This window comes from Antedon bifida, chromosome 1 (genome assembly GCF_963402885.1).
Source record: "Antedon bifida chromosome 1, ecAntBifi1.1, whole genome shotgun sequence".
Classification (NCBI taxonomy): domain Eukaryota; kingdom Metazoa; phylum Echinodermata; class Crinoidea; order Comatulida; family Antedonidae; genus Antedon; species Antedon bifida.
This window is the reverse complement of record NC_136226.1, coordinates 13,448,069-13,474,005: the sequence shown is the minus strand read 5'-3', so window position 1 is coordinate 13,474,005 and position 25,937 is coordinate 13,448,069. Positions and strand designations below refer to the sequence as shown.

Below are 25,937 nucleotides of genomic sequence, written 5' to 3'. Positions count from 1 at the left end.
TGTTTGCGACGAGCGGGAATGCTCAACTTCCGATTTTTTGCTCCCGGTACCCAGAAGCCACGGCCTGGGCCACCGACGCCCTGTCGATCTCATGGAACGGGATGTGGGCGTATGCCTTTCCGCCTCTTTCCCTCATCCCTCTGGTCATATCTCACATTCGCCGCCATCAGTGCAAAATCCTCCTGGTAGCTCCATGGTGGTCTCGCCAAACTTGGTTTCCCACAATGCTGAGTCTGCTTTATTCTCAGCCCAGGACCCTGCCAATTCGGCCCGATCTCTTAGTTCAATCCCGGGCCCGGCTGGGCCTTCACAACCTGCAATCCATGACGCTGACTGTCTGGCCCTTGTCAGGAATCGCCTCAGAAGTGCAGGAATTCCAGACGGGCCTGCCTTGTTGGCAGCCCAGTCTCGACGGGAGTCGACAAGAACACTATACAACAGCCGCCTTAAGCGTTTTTATCAATGGTGTGCCGGTTATGAAATCGATCCACATTCCGCCTCTCTAGACGAAGTCTCCCGGTTTCTCCATGACCTATTTGAGTCGGGACTCCAGGTCAGAACCATAGCGGGGTACCGGTCAGCTATTGCAGTAGTATTACCGAGGTTCACCGACGGATCGTCAGTATCCTCCTCTTTAGAACTATCGATGCTGATAAGAGGAATGTTTAATGTTCGACCTCCCGTGCGGTCTTTGCTTCCCCGGTGGGACTTAAACTCGGTCCTTGAGGCCCTTACAAAACCGCCATACGAACCCCTTAGTTCAGCATCTCTGCTACTCTGGAATATGTAGAGTCTATACAGGTAGGGATCTCACGAAATAGACTACACAAACCAACAGTGGTGTTGGTAGTCTATGAGTGAGATACCTACCTGTATAGCAATCCCTCCCGCCTCCCCTCGCCGTGATCACGTGGATCTCGGAATATGAGGATGATGTCATGCGTGAGAGACGTTTGTACGGCCCGCTACGGCGCCTGGACTATTCCATTTTCCTTTCGAGGGGTGTCCATATTGGGAATAATGGCATATGTAGAGTCTATACAGGTAGGTATCTCACTCATAGGCTACCAACACCACTGTTGGTTTGTGTAATTAAATTACTTGCCCATCTTGCTACACTGGACAGTTTTGTGAGACATGTAAGTTTTAAAAATCACACAAAAAGTAGATGAAATTCTATTCATGTACCAACTACAGTATATCAAGAAAAAGTAAAATATAACTTATTTAATATTTCAGTATTAAATGCTTGTGACAATAGTGCCTGTCAAAATGGAGCTGCTTGTATCCAGGTTTCTGGTTCCTGTACTGCTTACACATGTAGCTGTCCAAATTGCTACACTGGACAGTTTTGTGAGACATGTAAGTTTTAAAAATCACACAAAAAGTAGATGAAATTCTATTCATGTACCAACTACAGTATATCAAGAAAAAGTAAAATATAACTTATTTAATATTTCAGTATTAAATGCTTGTGACAATAGTGCTTGTCAAAATGGAGCTGGTTGTGTCCAGGTTTCTGGTTCCTGTACTGCTTACGTATGTAGCTGTCCAAATTGCTACACTGGAACATTCTGTGAAACATGTAAGTTTAAAAACACCACAAAATGTAGATAAAATATAATTTCTACAAAGAAACTCTATCAAGAGAAAGTAAAATATTATACAGATATTGCCTGCTTAGAGGTGAAATATAAGATTTGACATCCCCGAGGGAATGATATTATGTTCGAGGGAATATTATATATCCCGAAGCGGCAGCTGAGGGTTATATATAATTCCCCGAGAACATAATATCATCCCGAGGGGATGTTAAATCTTATATTTTACCGATATAAAAGGCGATATCTGTTATATTACATAGCCAAGAACAAGTCTGCTGGGTCGGGTGAAGCTAGGCTAGGCTAGGCCTCCTTTTTGTATTGTATGTAAACAAGCTGCCTAAGACACCTTACCTTGCGAAGAATAATATACAGATAAATAATTACTAAATGATTCCTTGGCAATAAAATATTCACTAGCCTAGGTCGTTTAAATAATAACAGAAGAATTTCCATCAATAAACCTACATTAATAATAATAATATTATCATAGGCCGAATAAATAATAATTCGTCTTCTTCCTTCGAGCCGAATCACCGGATGTTCAGTGCGTCGCGCGCGTACCGGTTACTACTGTGAGTATTAACCAATCACAAATGGTCTTTCATCACATCTAGGGAGGACTAATAACAAATGAGGGCGCTATATATGCATAGTTTAAATAGTTTAGTTGATTAATTTCTTCAAGCAAGTTCCGTGGCGCAGCGCATGAAGCGTTGTCTTGTGATGGAGTGACAATTCCATCGCGGCGCGAGTTCAAGATCCAGTAGATGACTTTTGTTTAACGCGAGTATTGCCACACGAAAATTACACAGTCAATATCATCGAACTCGAGAATTTATATGATTAATGACAGGGACACGATAATTACGCGAAAATGACTCTCTCTCTCCCCCCATCATCGTTCTCGAGTATATATACGATTTACGATCCTCGCAGCGGTAGTCATGTGATGACATGTACGTTTAAAAACTTTCTTTTCTACTATTTTCCTACTACAATCATGCTTAATTTTGAATACACCAATGAAAGTCTTTCTCTTGGCTCTTTGTGTATTTGTTTTTTCACATCTTTAATACTGCATGTTACTAAATATAATTCTGTCTATATAATTATGGTCTGTTTCTATGGACGCTGTATTTGTTTTGACTGCTCGTCACAACACTGAATGTTAATTTCAGTTTCAGGTAACAATGCATGTGATAGAAATCTATGTCAGAATCGTGCAACCTGTCTTCAAGCATCTTGTGGTTCATATTGTGTGTGTGCACCTGGCTTTGAAGGAATATTCTGTGAAATTCAATCAAGTGAGACTTTTTTCTTGTTGACTACATATAGACCTACACATAAGACTAGAGTGAAACAAAGAAATGAGTTGGTTACTAGTTCCTAGTTCCTTATTCAAATTCAATTAAAGGGACAGTCACAAATATTTTAAAAAACAGATTTTAATACGTAATAACTGTCTAATTGAGTTGTTATTGCGTCAACATGTTAGCTTTGACCTCCTCTACTTCTTCCGGTCAAATTTCAATAACATTTTATGCATTTACGCCCTCTACGGCGAATAAGTAACTAGCTTTTACGAACGTTATAACACTTGACCTACTTAATATTTTCAAATATTTTGGTATAGATCGATGACCCTTGACCTACTCTATCATTTTCCACCCTAGTTCCCGCAAACTTTTTTGCATCTACGCCTCTACGGCGAATAAGTAACTGACTTTTCGAACGTTATAACACTTGACCTACTTAATTTTTTCAAAATATTTTGGTGTGGATCGATGACCCTTGACCTACTTTACCATTTGCCACCCAAGTTCCGCGAACTTTTTTGCATCTACGCCCTCTACGGCGAATAAGTAACTGGCTTTACGATCCTTATAACACTTGACCTACTTAATTTTGTTCAAAATATTTTGGTATGAATCGATCACTCTTGACCTACTTTACCATTTGCTACCCTAGTTCCGCGAACTTTTTTGCGTCTACGTCCTCTACGGCGAATAAGTAATTTGTTATGGGTAGATGACCCTTGACTACTTTACCATTTGCCAAACTAGTTCCACGAACTTGTACCTATGTACTTTTACGGCGAATTCATTATATTTTTGTTTTGACTTGTTACACAACATGCGATTTTAGAAGAACTTCTGAGGCAAACACAAATACAACAGTTTGGTTATAAACGATAACCACAAGTCATTATTCCGTTTTATTCATTAAGACTTTTCAACACAAGTAAAACATAACTATCTGAAATTAAAACAGCATTTAAAGTAGACTCTATCTTAGTATATAAACTAAAACTAATAAATAACTTCTTACGTCAACATGTGACGACACACTGCATAGTTTATTCAATACCGCCCCACTTCATTAAATGCTGTTATGCCGGCCTACTTTTTCTCAGTAATTGCAACAGTTGCAATCGATCAAATGTAATATCTTTGTAAACTTGCTTACAGTACCCATTCTATAAGCGCACAAACAAACAAGTTTGTACTGACGGTTTTTTCAAATGTCATTACAGCAACTGTTACTTAAAAACAGTTTACACTACCTTATAACAGCAAAATTAACATATTCATTAATACTGTTGCCGTTAAAAGCGCACAATATTCAGTGTGATAATAGTCGTTTAAACACAATATACCTTTTTTAAACTATATTTTACAGTACCCGTCTATACCTCACAAACTAAACAATTGGGTGAAATATTGTGTGAAAAACGGTTTAGGCTTATAGACTTTATAACAACAAAATTAACATATTGTGAAATAGGCCTTTAATGTGTTTTTTTTTTATAATTTCCTTACCGGTATACCAACTGTTACCTGAAAACATATTCATTAATAATTAATTAACAATTCAATTAACAATTCTTTACTCCATGTTTAAACACAATATACAGTAACATTTTTAAACTATATTAGTACAGTACCCACTAAACAATTAAGTGAAATAGGCATTAATGTGTTTTTTTTGTACTTTCATTATATCAACTGTTACCTGAAAACATATTCATTAATAATCCTTTATTAATTAACAATTAAAAGCGCACATTAGTCCTTGAGTGATAATAGTCGTTTTCAACACAATACAACAGTTGTGATCGATTGCAATATTTTTTAATCTATATTTTCTACAGTACCCGTCTATAGCGCACAAAAATAAATGTTGAAATAATGTTTTTAAAAACTACCTGAAAACGGTTTAGGCTTATAGACGTTATAATAGCAAAACTATGCAAAAAAGTTTGCGTAACTAGGGTGGCAAATGGTAAAGTAGGTCAAGGGTGATCGATTCATACCAAATTATTTTGAAAAAATTAAGTAGGTCAAGTGTTATAACGTTCGTAAAAGCCAGTTACTTGTTCGCCGTAGAGGGCGTAGATGCAAAAAAGTTCGCGGAACTAGGGTGGAAAATGTTAGAGTAGGTCAAGGGTCATCGATCTATACCAAAATATTTTGAAAATATTTAGTAGGTCAAGTGTTATAACGTTCGTAAAAGCTAGTTACTTATTCGCCGTAGAGGGCGTAAATGCATAAAACGTTATTGAACTTTGACCGCAAGAAGTAGAGGAGGTCAAGGCTAACATGTTGATGCAATAACAACTCAATTAGACAGTTATTACGTATTAAAATCTGTTTTTTCAAATATTTGTGACTGTCCCTTTAATTGAATAAGGAACTAGGAACTAGTAACCAACTTCACAGAGATGTGAAACAAAGTATTAGCACTTTTATTTTTGGTTTACAGATCCTCCTTATGTTTCAAGATCTCCACTTTCAAATAGAGTGAGTTTGTATACTACAGTGTCTCTCTATTGTAAGATTGACAATTCTGTTGATTGGCAATGGTTCAAAGATGATGTTCCTATTACTGATTCTGTAAATAAAGAAGTGCTGTCAATATTAATGTCGTTTGACGCACTAGGTTATTACTGGTGTAGTGGCTCAGGTGTTGGTCTACATTCCAGCATTATCAGCACCTCTTTTAAAGCTGCTCAAACTATTATTGGTGAGTATATTCATTCATTTATCAGTGGAAACATCATTTCCATCTATTAATATCATTTATCATAGAAATTATGTTCAAAACTATTTTTTGGGGTTCTCTGGGTCTTATTTATTTACACATTTTATTTTGTATAATGTATAAAATTAATTAAACTTATGATTTATTATGACACCGAAACGGATCGTCTTTGAGGAATCTGTGTATTGTTTTTTTTTAGCGCCTTGATTTTATTTGCACAATGCGCTCTTAAACAAAGACGAAAAACAAACAATTAATTTAATTTGTTTTATTAAACATTTTCGAACCACATTATTATCACTTTAATAATTCTTCGTTTCTTAGGCCTACAAATTTACATTCGAAATCCAGCACATTAAATATATACGTATATGCCTACGTTCAAATTCGTTTCTTATATCTATCTTAAACCTTACTCTCATTAACGTTTATTATAACTTTAGTAATTCTTCAAATCTTTTTTATTTTACCAAGAAACATTATATATTATAGGCCTACGTACTAATTCGTTTACGATCAATAACGTTTATATCATTAAAGTTTTATTATCACTTGCATAATTCTTTCTAATTCCTTTCTTTAGACATAAAATACAAAATTATTTGTACACATTAAATAAGTATAGGCCTAAGTAATAATTTAAATTCGTTTCTTATATTAATATATATTTATTTTTCATTAAGGAATGTTACATATTAATGCATGGATTACAAGACTTGTCAGAAATTGAGAGTTACTTTTCAGTTTTTGAATAAAGTTACTATATATAACGTTTCTTATCACTTAGACAAATTACATTTTGCTGTATATATATATATATATATATATATTATTTATCTTAAACTTTACTGTAGTATCATTTACCCCGACACATTATATTTAACATAAACTTTAGTATCATTTACTTAACTCCTCGTTTCTTCTTGTATATATTTCTAATAAAATATAAATAGCCCTCAAATATGTAATTGGTATTTTTATTTCAAATTCACTGTATAGTGATTATTAATTGCAACATTTGTAGTTTGTCCGTGTTGAGTTTGTCCGTGTTGTTTTCCTGTGTAAAAACAAAAAGCAAAGAGGTAACACAATGAAATCGATATTACTGTATTATGCTGTTGTCGCGTCATTGTTTCCCCACCAACGGCACCATTGGCGCTCCATAGATATTGTCGTATTATTGTCTGTGGCCGAAATTGTCTGTGGCCGAATCCCTTTTAAAGCTGCTCAAACTATTATTGGTGAGTATATTCATTCATATCAGTGGAATCATAATTTCCATATCAAACCACAACTATCAATGGTTTTTAAACATACTATTTTTTGTGGGGTTCTCTGTGTCTTATTTATTTACACATTTGATTTTGTCACGATTAATTGAACTTATGATGTCAATTTGTTATGCTATATCGTCTTTAGGAGTGTCAACGTTTCAGGTCACTTTGATATTTCAAGAATTGGAGTTTACTGAAAGTTTGCAGAATCCATCTAGTGTTGATTATCAAGAGATGTCTGCCACTATCACAGCATTTGTAAGTTGTTTACTTCAATTTCTGAAAGCAACTTTACTTAAAATAACAAATAATACAATTTGAACTCATCTCCTATAATGATTTAAATAATAATACTAATAAATTTAACTTATATAGTGCATTATGCAAAGCCTCAATGCGCTTAACAAAAGATATAAAAAGCAGAAAACTACTGTAAAACCAATCCAAAGGGCAACAGAGGCCAAGAAAAGAAACAAAATCCATAATGCTTTGTTGACGGATGGATGGAATGAGCGAGTAGAGACTCTGAACTAGATCGCAAGATCTCTTAGGAAAGTATAGTTATAATATAATAAAAGCAGACAAGGAATTTTGGGATTTGAAGATAAATAGCAAAATATTATTTTAAAATTTGTTCAATGTAGCCTTACTTACAGTTTTGAAATATTTAAATTACAGTTTATTATTATTAGGAAACTTTTCCATGCCCTGGTATTCCTAATTTATGTTCACATTCCCATATTAGTCATTCTATTCAACATTTAACTTTTTTTTTCTACCCACCCCTTAGAAAAAAGTGAAAAAGGTTGTACATAAACCACAATACAATGATACAAAACTATTTATTTATTTATATTTTTAGTTGAATGACTCATCATTGCCAAATGATCCTTACATACAAGTGAGAAGTTTGCAAGCAGGAAGTGTTATTGCTGATTTCAACTTCTATGTGTACATGTTAGATGTTTCACCAAAAGACTATATTGATATTTTATTGTCATCACTGTTGCAAGTTGGAATAAATTCAAATGGATATTTTGACCCGAACATTATCAATGTTAAAACTGCTGGTAAAGTAAATTACAATAAATAGTTTTTTTTGATGTACAAAACATTTTTCAACCACCCACCAATCCAGTCTCTAAATACCTGACATAATAAGTTTATTCATAACTGTACTTAGTGAATGTGTATGTATGACAGTTGTTATTGTATTATCCACTGACCAGTTGAGAATTTCGTCACAAAGTGACTATAAATAATTTGAATTATAATATTTAACAATTCCAATATCTACACATTTAGCACATTAAGAAGTAAGAATGATGACTTGTCTTCACAGAAATGTGCTTTGGAGATGAATATAATGGTTATACATTTCCTGATACATTAGTTGGACACACTGCCGAGTCAGAAGAAATGTGTGATGAAACAAAAAAAGATTGTAAGTGGTATAGTTTTGTATAGGGCATAATACAATCTCTATGCGCTGTGTACTCGGATGTTACACTTTTCAGCTACATGCTTCTCCCATAAGGGTCACGTCATGTCAATGCATCCACTATATCCACTATATCTGTGTACATCACAATATTAGTTCCTGGTTGTTGCAAATGTAATTTCATAAAATGTAAACTTCTTGTTTTAGATGGTGAGCCAGCGGCTAATTGGGCTTGTGTTAGTGATGGATTGAGTACAGCTATGTGGTATTCTACACCTGAGATATCAGACTGTGGAGGAGAGGCAACTGCAGAAGATCTACTTGCAAGAATAGTAGCCGTAAGATGATTGTACTCATATTATCTCTAAATGTTCTTGTAGATGTTTTAATACCTTATTTACTGTGATAAACAAAGACATTTTTTTCATTTAGATGAATGTAACAGAATATAATGTTGAGATTGTAAGTGAGGATGTGTACAACATAACTTTGAGAACTGATGAGATCACCGACAGTGCACTTGAAAGTACAGCTGTTATTCTGCAGGATATTGTGGCTGTTAATTCCAACTCTACAGTGGTTAGTTTTTCGTAGTTGTACAATTAGTTAACAACCAATTTAAAAGTAATAAAGAAAACATAATCATCTTGTCTTCCCTGTTTTCCTTCTACAATTTTGAAGTAACATTTTGTAAAGCTTTTTTCAATATAAAAAATTGTGATAAAGAAAAATTTGCTTCCGTAGTACAATTTCAAATCCTCATAATTCTGTTGCACTGCAGTTCAGTAAATGGAAAAGTGGCATAAGGCTAGAAAACTAAATCCATTTCTTTGTTAAATATCAATATTAGGTGACATCATCAATGGTTGGTTCAGTAGATAACCTGTTTAGTATAGGTGAAGAGATTTTGATGGAAAGTCAAATGATGTCGCAAGCACCAACAAGCATTCTTGTGTCACTAGAAAAACAGATCGGGCAAGTTGGACTACAAGATGGTGTTTATAAAGAAAGTATGATGAATGTTGCAGTGCTTGGACAGATGTTAAATACTGATGATGTAAGCAGCACTGGATTAGCATATGGGTCAACAGATGGTTTAAACGGCCTGGAAGATGTCACAACTTTACAAGGAAATATGGTGCCTGATGATGTCCAAGTTTCTATTGAATTACCACCAATTATCACATCAGAAATTATGAATAAAAATGGTCAGTGTTTGTATCTTCATAATTACATGGTCAGTATATTTCATTAATTTATTTTGATGTTTTTTTTCTCAACGTATCTGTTTTTGTTCAATTTAGGCAGTGATAGTTTTCGGGTTGTTGTTATTGCATACAGAAATAGTAGGCTATTTCAGTCACCTCAATATGACAGTTTGAAGCGGAGACCCAATGGTCAAGTTATTTCATTCTCAGTACCAGACACACCAGATTCAATTTCTTTATCTGAGCCGCTCACAACCACATTCATTCCAGCAGAGGTAATTTTTAGTATTACTAAAAAAATAAAAGAATTATTTAAAACTGAAAAATATTCAAATTGTTGTCTTCTAAATTAACTTCTCACTGTTTTAAATTATTACAGTTTAGGAATACAGAGCAAACTTTTATTTGGGTGTTGTTTTTTTTTATAAATCATTGGATGTTATAAATTCAGATATCTTTCTTAAGAGAAAGTAAACCTAAAACCAAGGTGTTAATTGTCATAGTATACTGTAGGCCTATGTTTGCATTCTTCTTTTGTAGATAACTGAGGAAAACGATAACACTGAATGTGTTTTTTGGGATTTTGCATTGGAGAATGGTATTGGAGGGTGGTCAAGTGAGGGATGTGTTCTCATTAGTGGATCCCTCGATGGTAGAGATAGACAGTACTGTAATTGCGATCATCTCACTAACTTTGCTGTTCTTATGGTACAATCATTTAATTCATGTATATATAACATCTTTCTTTCTTAATTTTCCATTCTTTTATTACATTCTATAAATAACAGATCATCACCGTGTTTGTTTGTTTTTTTTAAATGATCTTTTCTAATGCCAATTTACTGTACTTTATAGGATTTTTACCCTCATGACGATGATACAGTTCTTGAATTAATTACCAAAATAGGTTTAGCTCTATCGATCACAGGGCTTAGCATCACATTATTAACATTCTTAGCTAATAGGTAAGTATATGGAATATCCTTTGAAAAATAAACATTTATGTATAGAGCCCTTCCCTTTGTTTAACTTCTTAAGCTAGACCATGTCTACTTGTCCTAGATAATCATAATAATCATCAACAGCTATATATTATTTTAATTGATTTATCATTTTTCTTTAAAACAATCTTGTTGGATTTATACATGTTTACATTTTTTTTCTAAATATGATTTTTGTACCATTTTTTTTAGAAATTTAAGAAAGGCTGAACCGAAGAAAATCCTGTGTAATTTATGTGCCTCATTGCTGTGTCTGTACATCGTGTTCCTTGCAGGAATCGACCAAAATAAGCGCAATGAATATGGGTGTACTGCTGTGGGGGCGATGTTGCATTACTTTCTGCTTTCTTCAATCTTCTGGATGACCGTACAAGCTGTAATGATGTATTACCTGTTTGTGAAAGTCTTGAATTCCCATGTTTCCAATTTTCTGTTGAAATCCATTCTTTTTGCATGGGGTGAGTTTAAATACTATACTAACTAAACATACAGTAAAATGGTCACAGTGAGTTTTGAGTGTTGAAATACAACTTGTCTCTTACAGGAGCACCAGCTGTTATTGTATTGGCCACAATCTTTGTGAATACTGATGAATATGTAGATGAAAATAACCAGTAAGTAATGCACTATAATTTTACAAAAATACAGTAATATTATATAATTTATTATTGGTCAAATTTAAAAAATGGTTCCGAAATGTTGATCAAAAGTTAAAAAATGTAAATTATATTGCGGCAAACATGTTTATAAATATCTAATTTTGCTAAATCAAGTGTTGGAATTGATTTGTTTGTATTGAACTTATTTTTGATCTAAATAATATAAATGGATTATCTCTCTTCCCAGTTGTTTTTTGGCCTTAAGTCGAATGTATGTAAGTGTTGCTGTTCCTGTGGCTATTGCACTGCTGTTCAACGCAATGGTGTTTATTCTGGTGATGCATAGCTTGTCCCAACATGGAAAGTTTCAAAGGCAAAAGAAAAATGATGGAATCCGAATGCTGCAAAATGGAATTAGTATCACCTTGGTAATGGGCTTGACATGGCTTTTTGGATTCTTTGCGATTGGAGAGGCTTCCAGAATCAACAACCTATTATTCTGTATCTTTAACACTCTTCAGGGCTTTCTCATTTTTGTGATGTATTGTGTTAGAAATAAAGAAGTTAGAAATTACTGGAAAAATATTTGTATGATCATAACCGGGACAAATGAGCTGCCTTCCACTTCTCAAGGTAGCCTAGAACTTGGCACTAACCCGTCAAGTAGCCAAACCAGACATGCTTAGTGAGTTAGACATTAAGAAGGCACTATTGAGTGTTTTGGGCAAGTATATTTAGAAATATGTTTGGAATTAATCATCGTTTAGAACCAATTATCATGCATCTACAATAAGTAGATATGTAACAAAATACCACTTTAAAGTTGTTGGTTGTACTCAACAGAACATTTACAAGGGGTTTCTTTACTTTTGAAAACAGGATTATTAATCAAAAAAGTTTTTTCTCTCTAAGCAAAATGTACCCTTTGACGTAACTATATCGCGAAACTAACTTGCTTTATCATTAGATTAGTATTTTTTATTTGAATTGCAGTGACTTTTTTTGCTCATCCCCGAACCCCATCCACTACCACTACTCACTCAGAAAATTTAGTGCGGTAACAAAATGCTTGAATTGCTTATATAATATTAGGTAGACAAAATTCAATACATAGTGCATAACAATTTATTAAGTAATTACCATTTCAAGATTTTCTGTCTGACCAGTCAAGATTTTCTGTTTGACCAGTCAAGATTTTCTGTTTGACCAGTCAAGATTTTCTGTCTGACCAGTCAAGATTTTCTGTTTGACCAGTCAAGATTTTCTGTCTGACCAGTCAAGATTTTTTGTCTGACCAGTCAAGATTTTCTGTCTGACCAGTCAAGATTTTCTGTTTAACCAGTCAAGATTTTCTGTCTGACCAGTCAAGATTTTCTGTTTGACCAGTCAAGATTTTCTGTTTGACCAGTCAAGATTTTCTGTTTGACCAGTCAAGATTTTCTGTCTGACCAGTCAAGATTTTTTGTCTGACCAGTCAAGATTTTCTGTTTGACCAGTCAAGATTTTAAACCATATGAGCATCAAACAATGGACACAACAACTATTAATTAACTATATATAATATGACGATTGTAATCAAAGGACCCTTTAAACATATGTTTACTTATTGTTTTATAATTGTTTTTTTTTTAATTCATTTTGTTGACTTTTACATTTGGTTTTAACTGAAAATAATTACTAAATATTCATTAGTTTAGGGAATGTTTTCTGTAATTTTATCAACAAATATTACTGGTAACAGTAGATAACGCCCTCTCAAGCCTACTGGCAAAGAAAGCAGAAAGTATATTATTTTGTTGGTGTTTTAGGTGGTACATATTGATTAAATTTAACTTGTCTAGGGCCTAATTCTTTTACCCAGAAATGTATACTTATGAAAGAGATTATTTTCTATGTTTATCTACTACTGTATGTACACATGATATGATACACAGATTAATAAACATTTTATTTTTATGTAGTAGCCTACAGTATTTTATTTTTTTAAATGTGAATACATAATAACAAATACAGTATAAAAAACACTTTTACATTTGGTTTTAAATGAAAATAATTACTAAATATTATTAGTTTAGGGAATGTTTTCAGTAATTTTATCAACACATATTACTGGTAACAGTAGGTAACGTCCTCTCAGAAAGCAGAAAGTATATGTATTTGTTGGTGATTTAGGTGGTACACATTGATTAAATGTAACTTGTCTAGGGTCTAATTCCTTTACCCAGAAATGTATACTTGAATATTGATTATTTTCTATGTGTATTTACTACTGTATGTACACATGATATGATGCACAGATTAATAAACAGTAGCCTACAGTATTTTATTTTTTTTAATGTGAATACATAATAATAACAAATATAAAAACACTTCGTGTTCAAATGAGTATAACGTATGCCAAATAGCCTATAGACATTTTCGATTTTAAGCAGTTCCAAACTGATTAGATGTAAAATACATTCCGGACTTGAACATCTTGAATTCAAAGACAATTTGCATTGCCTGATCCATGTCCCATTTCAATTTTCCCGTGGTTCCTCAATATATGACTGAGTTCCAAAGAGCAATACTGAAAGAAAGTTCAAGTTCAAGTTAAAATTTACTGTCAAATACATAGTAATTGAAATTCGTATTCCAATGTTAAAAAATAGTTACATGCAAATGCATACAAACACAATAATAAAATATGTAAAAACAGTAAAAGGTCAAAACAGTAAAAATGTTAAAAGCTGGACTTGATAAAATTGCATTAAGATTAGGATTTTAAAATAACGAACACTTATTGTTTAAAATGCTTATTAAATATTCTAATTGCACATGAAAGGAATGAATTATTATGACGCTCGGTCTTCCTTTTGCAAGGGATACCGGGTTTACTAAAGTTTAAATAATTAAAAAGAGTGGGATTTGTCATTAATGATACATTTTAGCTTTTTCTCTATAGCCTTATTGCAGATATCCTGAATAGATGCACGTCTGCACCTATTACCTTCTTAGCCATTTTGATTATTCTCTGTAATTTATTTAAATTGTGTTTAGATAGGCCTATGCTATTCAACCAAACAGTACAGCAAAAAGTTAATACGGACTGTATCACAGCCTGGTGAAAAATATAGAGCATCTTTACCAATCTTAAAGTTTCTAAATTATCTCAAAAAGTACAATCTTTGGTTTGCTTTCGCATATACGTTGGCAGGTGCTAGTATTCCATGACAATTTTTCATCTATCCATACTTCTAAGTACTTATGTTCACTAGTTGTAGGCCTACATCACTGACTTTGATACCTAAAGGTAATTGATCAAATATTCCTTACATTTTGTACATTGATACTAAGACAATTTCTGTCACACCAACTAAATTATGAACTTCAGTTCTATAAGTGCTCTCATCATTGTTTACAATTAAGCCTGTGATACATGTATCATCAGCAAATGTAACTATTTGACATGATTCACATTCAGAAAGCCAAGTTAATAAATTAAATCGCGAGAAAAAGTAACAATTTGCTATATATTTTTTAATGGACAGTTTTACCTAAACTAGGCCTTCGTATAACCCATAGTGAAACAATTGATTCCTTCTATAGAGACAACTATTTAATTATTTTGAATTTTGAAAAAATGTATAATCTGTAACACTAAAATAGATTAAATTACTTTTTGTTTGTGTCTAACAATAACTGCGCTCTTAGGCCTATATGATTGTTCAGTCCGTTCCTTTTAATGTTAATAAATAGTGCACTAGTAAATAATGTTTTAATTCGGATTACCGAAGAAGTTAAGCAACGTTTAGAGCTTGGGTGCGAGACCATCTGGCAATATCGAGTTATGTTAGACAACTGAAGCTGGGGTCCCATCAGACATTTGAAATCAGCACTGCTGACTCTTATGGCATTGCCTTTTGTCTGTGGTCAGGGTGGGCACTGGACGAGAGAAGCTCTTGATCGACGATACTACGAACAAATGTGCTTAGTTTCATCCATCATACAGATGAATGTAGACTAATTGACATTGTCGTTCGCCTGTCATAAATAACGTACGTCATGAATTGTTCAACGTAAAGAAATTCGGATTTAAAAAACAACTGGAAAGAATTCCCTACTCTATCATAAAAATATTTATTTATACATTATAATCGTGCGTATCTGGAATATATAACTTCATTATTGTACGCCGAAGATTATCGCAACAAGACGTTGTACTGTACTTTAAAACATGCATGTAATACAATAATCAGGAACCATCATAAAGTAAATATCGTACATTTAATTGTTATACCAAATGAAACCAGGTCATGAGTTAAGTACTAGCCCATCGGTGTTTAGTGGAGCTTATAGCATATTTCGTGTGAACATATATAAAGGCATTTTAAATGACAATTGGGAGCTGCCGATCTGTCTGTCAACTGAATGGTTATGTGTACTAATGTTTAACCAGTGAAAAGGAAATATATATAATAGTTAGTTTCAGTGACCATATTACAACCAGCAGAACACATTTAGTATTTTTGTCCTTTTCTAAGGTAAAAATTAATAGCATTTTGTTCTTCCATTTTTTTTAAACATTTCATAGCATTATCAGACTGTATTGGTTAGCTATCAATTTCCATGCGGGACGGTTAGAAAAACAGAATTATTAGTAAATCTCGAATCATCGGAAACTGGTACTAGTTTAGTAGGCCTATATAGTAGTATAGTAATTACCTCCTTCGGGTAAAATAGGTGGTGGGGGCTTGGATGCGGACAAGAATGCTGTTATTTATTGGTGAAAGATGAATCAGTTTACAGAAGAGCTGTTATTATTAGATGAGGAGAGTGATATTGCACGCCCCTCTATAAACTTGTCTTTTTAAACATTTTAGTGACTAAGGAATCGTATCTCTGAAACGTAATTTTTTTACTTTGTATATCAAAGTATCGTATTTAAAGTAAACTTAGAAATTCAATAAATTTAGAGAGAGACCTACTTTATTTTGTTAGGGTTTCTTTATACACGCGTTTCATTTAATTTTGTTTTGTTTGCTACTCTGCGGTCCAGTAGAGTAGAAGAATTTGCACTTATTGGTTCGTGAGTTTAGAAGTCCCAATTATTAAATTACAATACATTTTTACAACATTGCCTTACATACACCCACACTATAGTTTCGGTCGTTTTATGAACATCAAATCAACCAGGTCGTGATGAATATACTAATTTGTTGATGCTTAGGCCTACAGAAAAGAATACCCCACACGCATTGAACCAATTAGTAGGCTAAAGTCACATATGTAAAAGATAAATACGGTTTTTCTTATTGGTTTTACAATTTCATTCAAATGTTGGTAACATTTATCTGGTTATAATAACAATTTCATTGTGTGAAAATACTTTAGTATAAGTTAAGTTTAACTATTAAGATCTTAGATATGCCCGGTTTTCGCAAGTAAAAAATAAGATCAAACAACCATTGCTTTGCAGGTAAATTAGTTGCGATGCAAACATGTTGATTGATCTTGGAGGTAAAGTCATTGATTTTAGTACCTTTTATTCGAGCAAGTTCATACAACTACTACAGCAGAAACGTAACTTTGGAAAGTAATCTAGATTTGTCTTATCTGCTAGTTAATGTAGTTTTATTTATAACTATATCCAGTGCAGTGGTGTCTATGTTGTAGCAGGATAGAAAACAGCTCATCTATACTGTATATAATTAGGCGAATAATCTTCCACCGTTTCAGATGATAACATAATGTATTGAATATACAACTAGAAAGACACTCCGAGAGTGCATAAGTAAAATTCTCCTCCTACATAAGATTTCTCCGGGAAAATATATATATATATATTTGTGTGTGTCTTAATGCTGTTTGTGATTTAGGCTAATTTCACTACAAGCATGCGTATGCGAGTTTGGTGTAATGGTTTTGTGACAAGCCTTTCAATTAACAATAGCTTCAGTTGACTAACAATGGAACAGCAACGCGAAAAACAAGCGGGTGGATTTTAAAAGAAATAGGTTTTTTAAGATTACTCCATTAAAAAGCAGGTACATTAAATCAAGTTCTGAAAATAATATCATTTTTGTTATTTGTGAAGTTATTAATAAACCAATTTTGTTGATTTTCAATAGGCATGGTCTGAAAGCATATACCTATCTACACACAAAAACGATAACTTGAAAACTGTAGGCGCTATCGTGCTAACAAACAAACAAACATATAAACATACATACATACAAACAAAGTAAATACTATACTTGGCAAAATTCTGTTTGCCAAGTAACAAACAAACACACGCTACCGATTACATATACCTCCTTGGCGGAGGTAAATTAAATCGGTGGCATATGCTCATACTCATAAGAATACAAATACGAACAACAAACGGATACAATGGGATCATGACCGAGAACAATAAAATAATAATAATTAAAAAAGCACCGATGACTGAAAAGCCGATTCCATCCCCTACCGGTGTGTGTTCGAAGCTGGTCGCACTCTTTAATAAAACACCTCTGCATTTTTGATAAATATAACTGAGAAATGCAGGTAAAATAAATTTTGTTTTTTCTCAAACTAATTTGAATATTGCTGGAAAGCTCTGTTTTTTTATGTTGGACCTAAGCTCTGGAGTGTTATCTCACAAGAGTTAAACAGAATATTTACAGTCTTTAGTTTTAATTACAATTACAAAAAGCTTTTAGTCTCTGAATATGATAAATAATTAAATAGTTTTTTTTTTGATCTGAACTGTACTTAAATACTACGTTAACTTATTATTACTTATGCAAATGCTAAAGTTTATACACTTATGATTCATTTATTTAATAATTTATATTTTACTTATTATTTACTTTATTTATTCTTACTATCATATCTTACTCGTCTTATGTGATTATGTTTATGTATCTTTTTCTGGTTGGTAAGCCTTAAAGTTCTTTGAACTTAGTTGCCCACCAGACACACCTCTTTCTTATGTTTATTGTTACTTAATTATCATATTAAGTTTGTGTGGTAATCAATAAAAAACAAAACAAAAAACAAAAAGCGGATATTGTTTCCCTTCTTTCCGATAAGTTCTTAAAGTTAAATTACCAAGTATAGTTTGATTAATTATTCTATGTGACTTTTGATAATAACAACGTATAGTTAGGATTTATATTGCGATAATCACAAACCATACGTAAAAATCAAAGGGAACTTTCAGAAATTTAGACTACTAAAAATAAAATAGATTCAGTATTTAAAAAGCTATCCAACGAAACAAAACAAAGATGTGAATTGATAACAGTTTATTTCACCTTTGATCGCGGACTATAGTTATTTTGATTTTAAATAGGCCTAACTCGGAAACTTAACATTGAAGTTAAGTGTAATCCGGTACCGTGCTTCTTCAGTATTAAGATAATATATAATATATTATAAAACATATAAATGGACAATGACAAAGTAGAATGAAAATCAAACAAACATAATAAAACTGTATTCAGAATAAAAATATCTATCCAACGATACCAAACAGTACAGTATTTGGTAAAAAATGTTGACCTCTTGACCTTAATTGGTCACGTGATTTGTTTTATTGCCCAATTACTATGTGGCACCTAACTTTTTTTGGATTCAGCATATAAAGAATAACAAAATTAGCTTAAAAAATCTATTTTGGCACAAATGTCGAGCTGGAAGACATAATAACCCGTACTATATGCTATTTAATATAAGATTTAAAAAACTTCGATTATTATGGCACATTTCTCTAGAATAATAAGCATAATCAGCAACCGCTCATTCATTCATTCTTTATTTAGCCTTAAAAAATCGAAATACATTTAAACATAGGTAACAAAAACAAGACAGACGGAAATCTAAGGAGGCAAGGATTTAGGCTATAGCTCGCAGGCTTGCTTATCCATCAATTGCAACATTGCTTAAAATAAAATCTATATACTGTTTATAAATTAAATGTATCTCCAAATGTTTAATGCCATTTGGAGGTTATTCCATATTTAGGTTCGACCAAAAACGATTACTTGCAAAGGTCTTTTGTTATAGTTGGAATTATCGTGGAATTAACTAATACTATACTTAAGACCTGAAGAAAATATTATATTAAACATCTAAGGTCGAACACATTATGAATTGTGATATAGTCCAGCAAAACAATTTCAAACCACACATGATACCAATAGCTACATACTTAAAGGTTATTGTTGGACTAATTATGACAAACATCATCATTGTTATCATCGGATTTATAAAAAACATTACTCATATAATATATTTAATACTAAACTTACTTACAAAAGTTTAATTTTTCATATTACAGATTTACAGAAAACTAATGAAGTGCTTAGTGTGTTGCATCATTTTTTCTCTTCTTATAAGGTTTGTTTGTAGGTTTATTTAATATTATAATTAAATGTCGTTTCTGCTACACAAATAAGTACAACATTGGCCTTACCGTATTACACAACTCATGATCTCAATTCATGACAAGGGGATGCGCCTATATGTTCGTTTATATTGAGAGAAATAAGAGAGAGATTTAACAGGTATAATCAGTTGGTTAAACAAACTGTGAAATGTTTGTTTTTAACGCTGTAGAAATCTTTTGTTGATGTCCATTTAGTTGAAGGGTACTCAATATATACTAATAAGTATAAATTCTTATTTCCCAGCCAGCAGTCCGTGTGACAGTTCTCCATGTCTCAATGGTGGAGCTTGTAATGATTTTGGTACATCTTACACATGCACATGTACAAGTACCTATACTGGAACCAGATGTGAAACTCGTAAGTTTCTATGATAGGCCTGCTTGAAAAAATGTTTTAAGTGGCTGTTAATTGTAGGCTACTGCTGCGTGTTGGATGCTGCTAAGAATCCTGACCAAACCAAAATACAGTAATACCTTCGATAAATTGTCCACTTAATGGTGTATCTCATTAATAAATAGTATTTAGGGTTTCCCTATTCAGGGACACCACCAAAAACTCAAAATTTTCCCCTCAATACCGAGAAAGAAAACAAGCAAAAAACAACTATACAACAATTACAGTTCGTTTTTACATTTAAATATATATTTTGTTATTTTTTCAAATTTGCACTTTTGACTAGTCACATACAAATGTATTAGATATGAGTTGACAATTGATGATGGCAAAAAGTTTTTCTTCATAGAGGGCGTCAACAAAATCCAAATCTTTCCTAGTGGCCTACACACTATCTTTGAAACATAAATAGCCTAGAATGGTAATATTATATCCATTAGCAATATTAATTAATTAATGTAGATCCAAATTAATACATGCTGTCGTCTACCAATCTAGGCCTAAGTCCAAGTGTAGTGGGCTAGGCCTACTAGAGGCTACTAAGCTAGCCTATCTAAATCCCTTACTTAATATAATTTTGCCTTACAAAAATGTTTCTTTCAGAAATCTGTGCATTACCATTGGCCAGTGGAGACCAGATACATGTGTAGGTGCCATTGCTGAATTAAGATATTACTACGACAGCACATCTTCAAATTGTGAAGCATTTGCTTATTATTGTAATGGAAATGAGAACAACTTTGCAGACTCATCTTCATGTCAAGCTGCTTGTGAAGAAGGTACTCTAATTTATATCTAGTAAATTAATTTCACCATTATAGTTCACAGTAATGCCATTCATTGTTGTATGTTCAAATTCTGGTACAGTAAATTAGTAATTGCATGATGGACGATAAAAACACATTACCAATGTGTAGTATTAATTATCTCAACCCATCTTAGTCAAAAAGCCAAGGCAATCTCTCAACCTTAGTTAGGCCGGTCATGCTAATATTCGCCTGGTGGGGCCCGGTAGCGCCTGGTAGGGTTATATGATATAAAATGATACCAAGCAAATGTTAGTGGTAAATTTAACTTAGATATATTTTTCTTTTCCAGAAACAAGTTAAAATCAAAGCAAACTTTTCAATCATCGCAATGCGTCAAAACGTTAAAGGCACTATGGGTGTGCCATTTGTACATTCCGCCCTCTGGTGATAAGTGATGTACCGATGTTTTGACGCGTTGGGACGATCGAAAAGTTTGATTTTAAATTGTTTCTGGAAAATAAAAATATATTTAAGTTAAATTTACCACTAAAGTGTGTTAATAACATTTGCTTGGTATCATTTTATATCATATAACCCTACCGGGCGCTACCGGGCCCTACCAGGCGAATATTAGCTGTTCCAGTTAGGTAATCAATCAGGATAGGAAGCGTTTTTGAGATATAAGGGGTCAAAGTTCAAAATTGACAAATTATAACATGTATTATGCATTATAACCAATTTATAGAAGTTCAATTTGGTCTTTTAATACATTTGTATGGTTATATGTATCTATTCAGCCTTATAAAAAAAAATCAAGTGTGATATACGTTTGTGGAGGTTCTGCTAATCACAATGATGTTCCATTTAAATGTTCTAATTTCTTCTGTGCATTTTTGGCCTGTTGTACATTAAACATACAGATACAGATTCCTTTTATTATCCACTATAATGGAAATTACAGTGCTCATATCTTGGCTTGCCTAAAATAAATATAAAGGAAAAAAGAACTATCTAACAAATCTTTTGTTATAATGTCGTATCCCAGCTGGGTAGAACGAGTACTTGTAACGGTCCGTCTGTGCGTTCACCGTCCTCATCCTACCACTTCTAACGATAACAGAGCCGATAATGTTGCTATGAAGAGGATGATTGGTGTCTTCCAATATAGCATAATACACATCGGCAAGCCTTTCGCTGTAGAAAGAGTCAAGCGTTTGCAGACAAACCAATTACTTTCTCCGCTCTACCCAGCACCTTTTCAATTCGGTCTTTATCCCCCTTACAGATATTCCCAGCCCAACATACAATAACCCCAAATAGATATCATCACTGATTCTACAAATATCCTGCTTTACCCCAAACGAAACGAGTTTCCTCAAGCAGTACAGTCTTGTATTTAACTTCTTACTATGGTCAACATGATCCACCCATTTAAGCTTATAGTCAAACACTACTCCCAGACACTTATTAATATTATTGTTAACAATCTCTACTTCCTTTCCTTTAATGTATACCAGGTCCATACTGTCAGACCAATTATGTTTTCGAAAATCAATCTGCATTTCTTTTGTTTTATTTATGTTTAGTTCAAGAAAATTGTTGCCACAGTAATCGGTAAATCTAATAATCTCAGAAAGGTACAGAGAAGAATTGTTGTTATTAATAAGTCCAACCATAGCCGAGTCGTCCGCAAATTTTATCATTGGACAACTCGAGGATATTGACCTAAAGTCTGACGTGTACAGAGTCTACAAAAAAGGTGCCAATACGGTACCTTGTGGTGCACCAGTACTAGTACGCACAGTATCATAAATAATATTAATCTGTAACTTAACATACTAGCTATGTTTGACTGGAAAAATAAACACAAACGAAATTAATACACTTGGAACATGTGTACTATGCATACAAACGTGGGGTCAGGTTCTTGCTCCAGGGACGGTTCTCGTGTCGTTTGGAAAAGCAAGCAAAACAACCTGACAAATTACTAATATTTTTCTATAGTGATAAAAAATGTTTTGTACAATTGTTATGACTTTTGTACGCCAACATTGTTAACCAGCATTTTTATTGCTTTTAATATTTCAGTAAATCGCTGCTCGCCAAACCCATGCCTTAATAATGGAATTTGTGTTAACTTTGGTACTTCATATACTTGTAGCTGTCAGAGTTGCTTTGAAGGGAAAAACTGTGAAACAGGTTTGTTTATATTATTTAGAAGAAACACTTTACAATGTATATGAAGTATATCATATCTTTTTTCTTCAATACAAAAGTGTCTACTATTGAGATGTTTTTAACAGAATGTTATATTTTTCTGGTTTTTTTCTATTTCACAAAACAATGTTTAATTCATAATATTCAAAGTTCCCAATGAACCCATAAATCTGCAAGTTTTGTAATTACATTGTGGTCTAGTTTTGAATTTTTGCTTTAAGCGGTGACACTTATTCTTTACACATATCGCGGATCCGAACACGAACGTACTAAGAAGCATTGATATAGGGTTCGCCCTCTTCGCTCGCGCACCCTCTAGTCTAAAATTCGGGAGTCTCCTTTTCCAAAACGGAAGTGTTGGTACGTATGCAATAATTAAACATAATCTGCTACTTTACCTTGCACATTGTATTGTTTATTCATTTCAATCAGCTTAAATAATTCAAACAACATTTATGTATGTTTCAGTTTCATCTGGTGGGTGTAGTGTTAACCAATGTCAAAATGGAGGTACTTGTACCCCTGTTGTTAGTACCTGTACTTCATTCACATGTACCTGTCCATCATGTTACACTGGACCACTCTGTGAAGCAGGCAAGTTGGAAAGACCTACCTATTTACCTAAAATAAATAATCAAAGTGTACAAAAACACAATCAATTATTTCTATGTGTTTATTATATTGTTTATTCATTTCAATCAACTTAAATAATTCAAACAACATTTATGTATGTTTCAGATTCATCTGGTGGGTGTAGTGTTAACCAATGTCAAAATGGAGGTACTTGTACCCCTGTTGTTAGTACCTGTACTTCATTCACATGTACCTGTCCATCATGTTACACTGGAGCACTCTGTGAAGCAGGCAAGTTGGAAAGACCTACCTATTTACCTAAAATAAATAATCAAAGTGTACAAAAACACAAGCAATTATTTCTATGTGTTTATTATATTGTTTATTCATTTAAATCAGCTTAAATAAAAAAACATTTTATTTTAAGCTTATTATGTTTAATACTATAAATTGTGCACTATTAAATGTTAGTGTTAACTTTGTATGAGTAATTAGATGTTTTGCCCTACTCTGACGTAATTTGTACTTTATACTAAGTACATATGAGAATACTTGCGAAAAAATTGGCAAGTAGTTCTTGGGTGGGACTCGAACCCACGACCTCCAGATCACTAGCCTGGCGTTCATACCTCTAGACCACCGAGCTTGCGCTGATGGCTAGTGGCTAGATTCGAGCCCAAGTAAGCAGCGGGTACTGCACCAACAGGATTGTAATTGTAGTTTTGGCGTCAGGGAGTTGAGTAATTAGATGTTTTTTGCCCTACTCTGACGTAATTTGTACTTTATACTAAGTACATTTGAGAATACTTGCGAAAAAATTCGCAAGTAGTTCTTGGGTAGGACTCGAACCCACGACCTCCAGATCACTAGCCTGGCGTTCATACCTCTAGACCACCGAGCTTGCGCTGATGGCTAGTGGCTAGCTAGTGGCTGGGTTCGAGTCACACCCGAGAACTACTTGCGAATTTTTTCGCAAGTATTCTCAAATTTACTTATTATAAAGTACAAATTACGTCAGAGTAGGGCAAAAATCATCTAATTACTCAACTCCCTGACGCAAAAACTACAATTACAAACTTTGTATGAGCTACGTTTTGTCACAACAATTAAAATTAAAGCAAAATATTGCAATCTACAAAAAAAAAAAAATGAATTATAAAATAACAAATGAAAGTTTGCTATGATAATTGTTTAATAATGTTATTAAAAAAAACAACATGAAGAGGCTACTATACCAACATTAATTTTGCAATATTTTATTTAAAGATTTAAAAAAATAGAAAAGAGAATGATATCAGTATCAAATATTTGTACTTAACTGCTTACTTGTGTAGCTGTGGAACATGCTACACTGGAAGATATCTGTGAGACACGCAAGTTTATAAATAGCACAATATGTAGATAAAAAAGTATTTAAAAAACAACTATATCAAGAGAAAGTAATATATAACTTCAATGTTTCAGTACTTGCTTGTTCCAATAATGCTTGTCAAAATGGAGCTGGTTGTGTCCAGGTTTCTGGTTCCTGTACTGATTACACATGTAGCTGTCCAACATGCTACAGCGGACAGTTCTGTGAGACATGTAAGTTTAAAAACATCACACAAATACATTTTCTTTTCTACTATTTTCCTACTGTGCTACAGACAAGCATGCTTGATTTTCAGTGCACCAATTTATAGGCCTATATTATGTCATTTGAATATTTAATATTTTATGTGTTGTACTGTATGTATGTTTTATCGAGGGCCCTAAATGATCAGTCCTTTTCGGAACTGGATAGGCTACCCTCAGTAAAGATGGTAATAAATAAATAAATAAATGAAAGTTTTTCTCTTGTCTTTAATGCCTTTAATACTGCATAAATACTAAGTATAATTATGTTTATATAATTATTGTCTGTTTCTATGGACACACATATAACAACAAATATTGCAATGTACAAAAACAAAACAAAAAAAATATGGAAAATAAATCAACTTTGTCGCTCTAAAATATCCGTTTCTTTAGGCACACAAAAATCCAATTCAAATTGTTTAAGAACAATTTGCGATTTTAAGCCAGGAGACAAATCTAAAATTCGGGAGTCTCCTTTTCCAAAACGGAAGTGTTGGTACGTATGCAATAATTAAACATAATCTGCTACTTTACCTTGCACATTGTATTGTTTATTCATTTCAATCAGCTTAAATAATTCAAACAACATTTATGTATGTTTCAGTTTCATCTGGTGGGTGTAGTGTTAACCAATGTCAAAATGGAGGTACTTGTACCCCTGTTGTTAGTACCTGTACTTCATTCACATGTACCTGTCCATCATGTTACACTGGAGCACTCTGTGAAGCAGGCAAGTTGGAAAGACCTACCTATTTACCTAAAATAAATAATCAATGAACATTTAAGAGCCATTGTCTGTAAAAATC

The 25,937-nt window shown here is 33.2% G+C and overlaps 2 protein-coding genes across 4 annotated transcripts in view; one reads left to right on the top strand and one right to left on the bottom strand.

Annotated features, from left to right (window-relative positions):
* LOC144843042 (small ribosomal subunit protein eS26) overlaps positions 1-2,014 on the bottom strand; it is a 136,090-nt gene extending 134,076 nt beyond the window's left edge. The window contains exon 1 of the mRNA XM_078699716.1: positions 2,011-2,014. Coding sequence (XP_078555842.1) covers positions 2,011-2,012 — 2 coding nt within the window. The 5' untranslated portion in view covers positions 2,013-2,014. The remainder of the gene's footprint in view (positions 1-2,010) is intronic.
* A 729-nt stretch (positions 2,015-2,743) lies between these two features.
* The window catches only part of LOC144842964 (adhesion G-protein coupled receptor G7-like), a 77,087-nt gene continuing 53,893 nt past the window's right edge, over positions 2,744-25,937 (top strand). For all 3 annotated transcript variants that reach the window (XR_013612207.1, XR_013612208.1, XM_078699590.1), the window contains exons 1-8: positions 2,744-2,908; positions 5,367-5,627; positions 7,065-7,177; positions 7,782-7,989; positions 8,262-8,363; positions 8,568-8,698; positions 8,793-8,939; positions 9,211-9,568. Coding sequence is in view for 1 of the 3 variants with exons in the window: in XM_078699590.1 (XP_078555716.1) it covers positions 2,770-2,908; positions 5,367-5,627; positions 7,065-7,177; positions 7,782-7,989; positions 8,262-8,363; positions 8,568-8,698; positions 8,793-8,939; positions 9,211-9,568 (1,459 nt within the window). In the remaining 2 variants the exon portion in view is untranslated. The remainder of the gene's footprint in view (positions 2,909-5,366; positions 5,628-7,064; positions 7,178-7,781; positions 7,990-8,261; positions 8,364-8,567; positions 8,699-8,792; positions 8,940-9,210; positions 9,569-25,937) is intronic.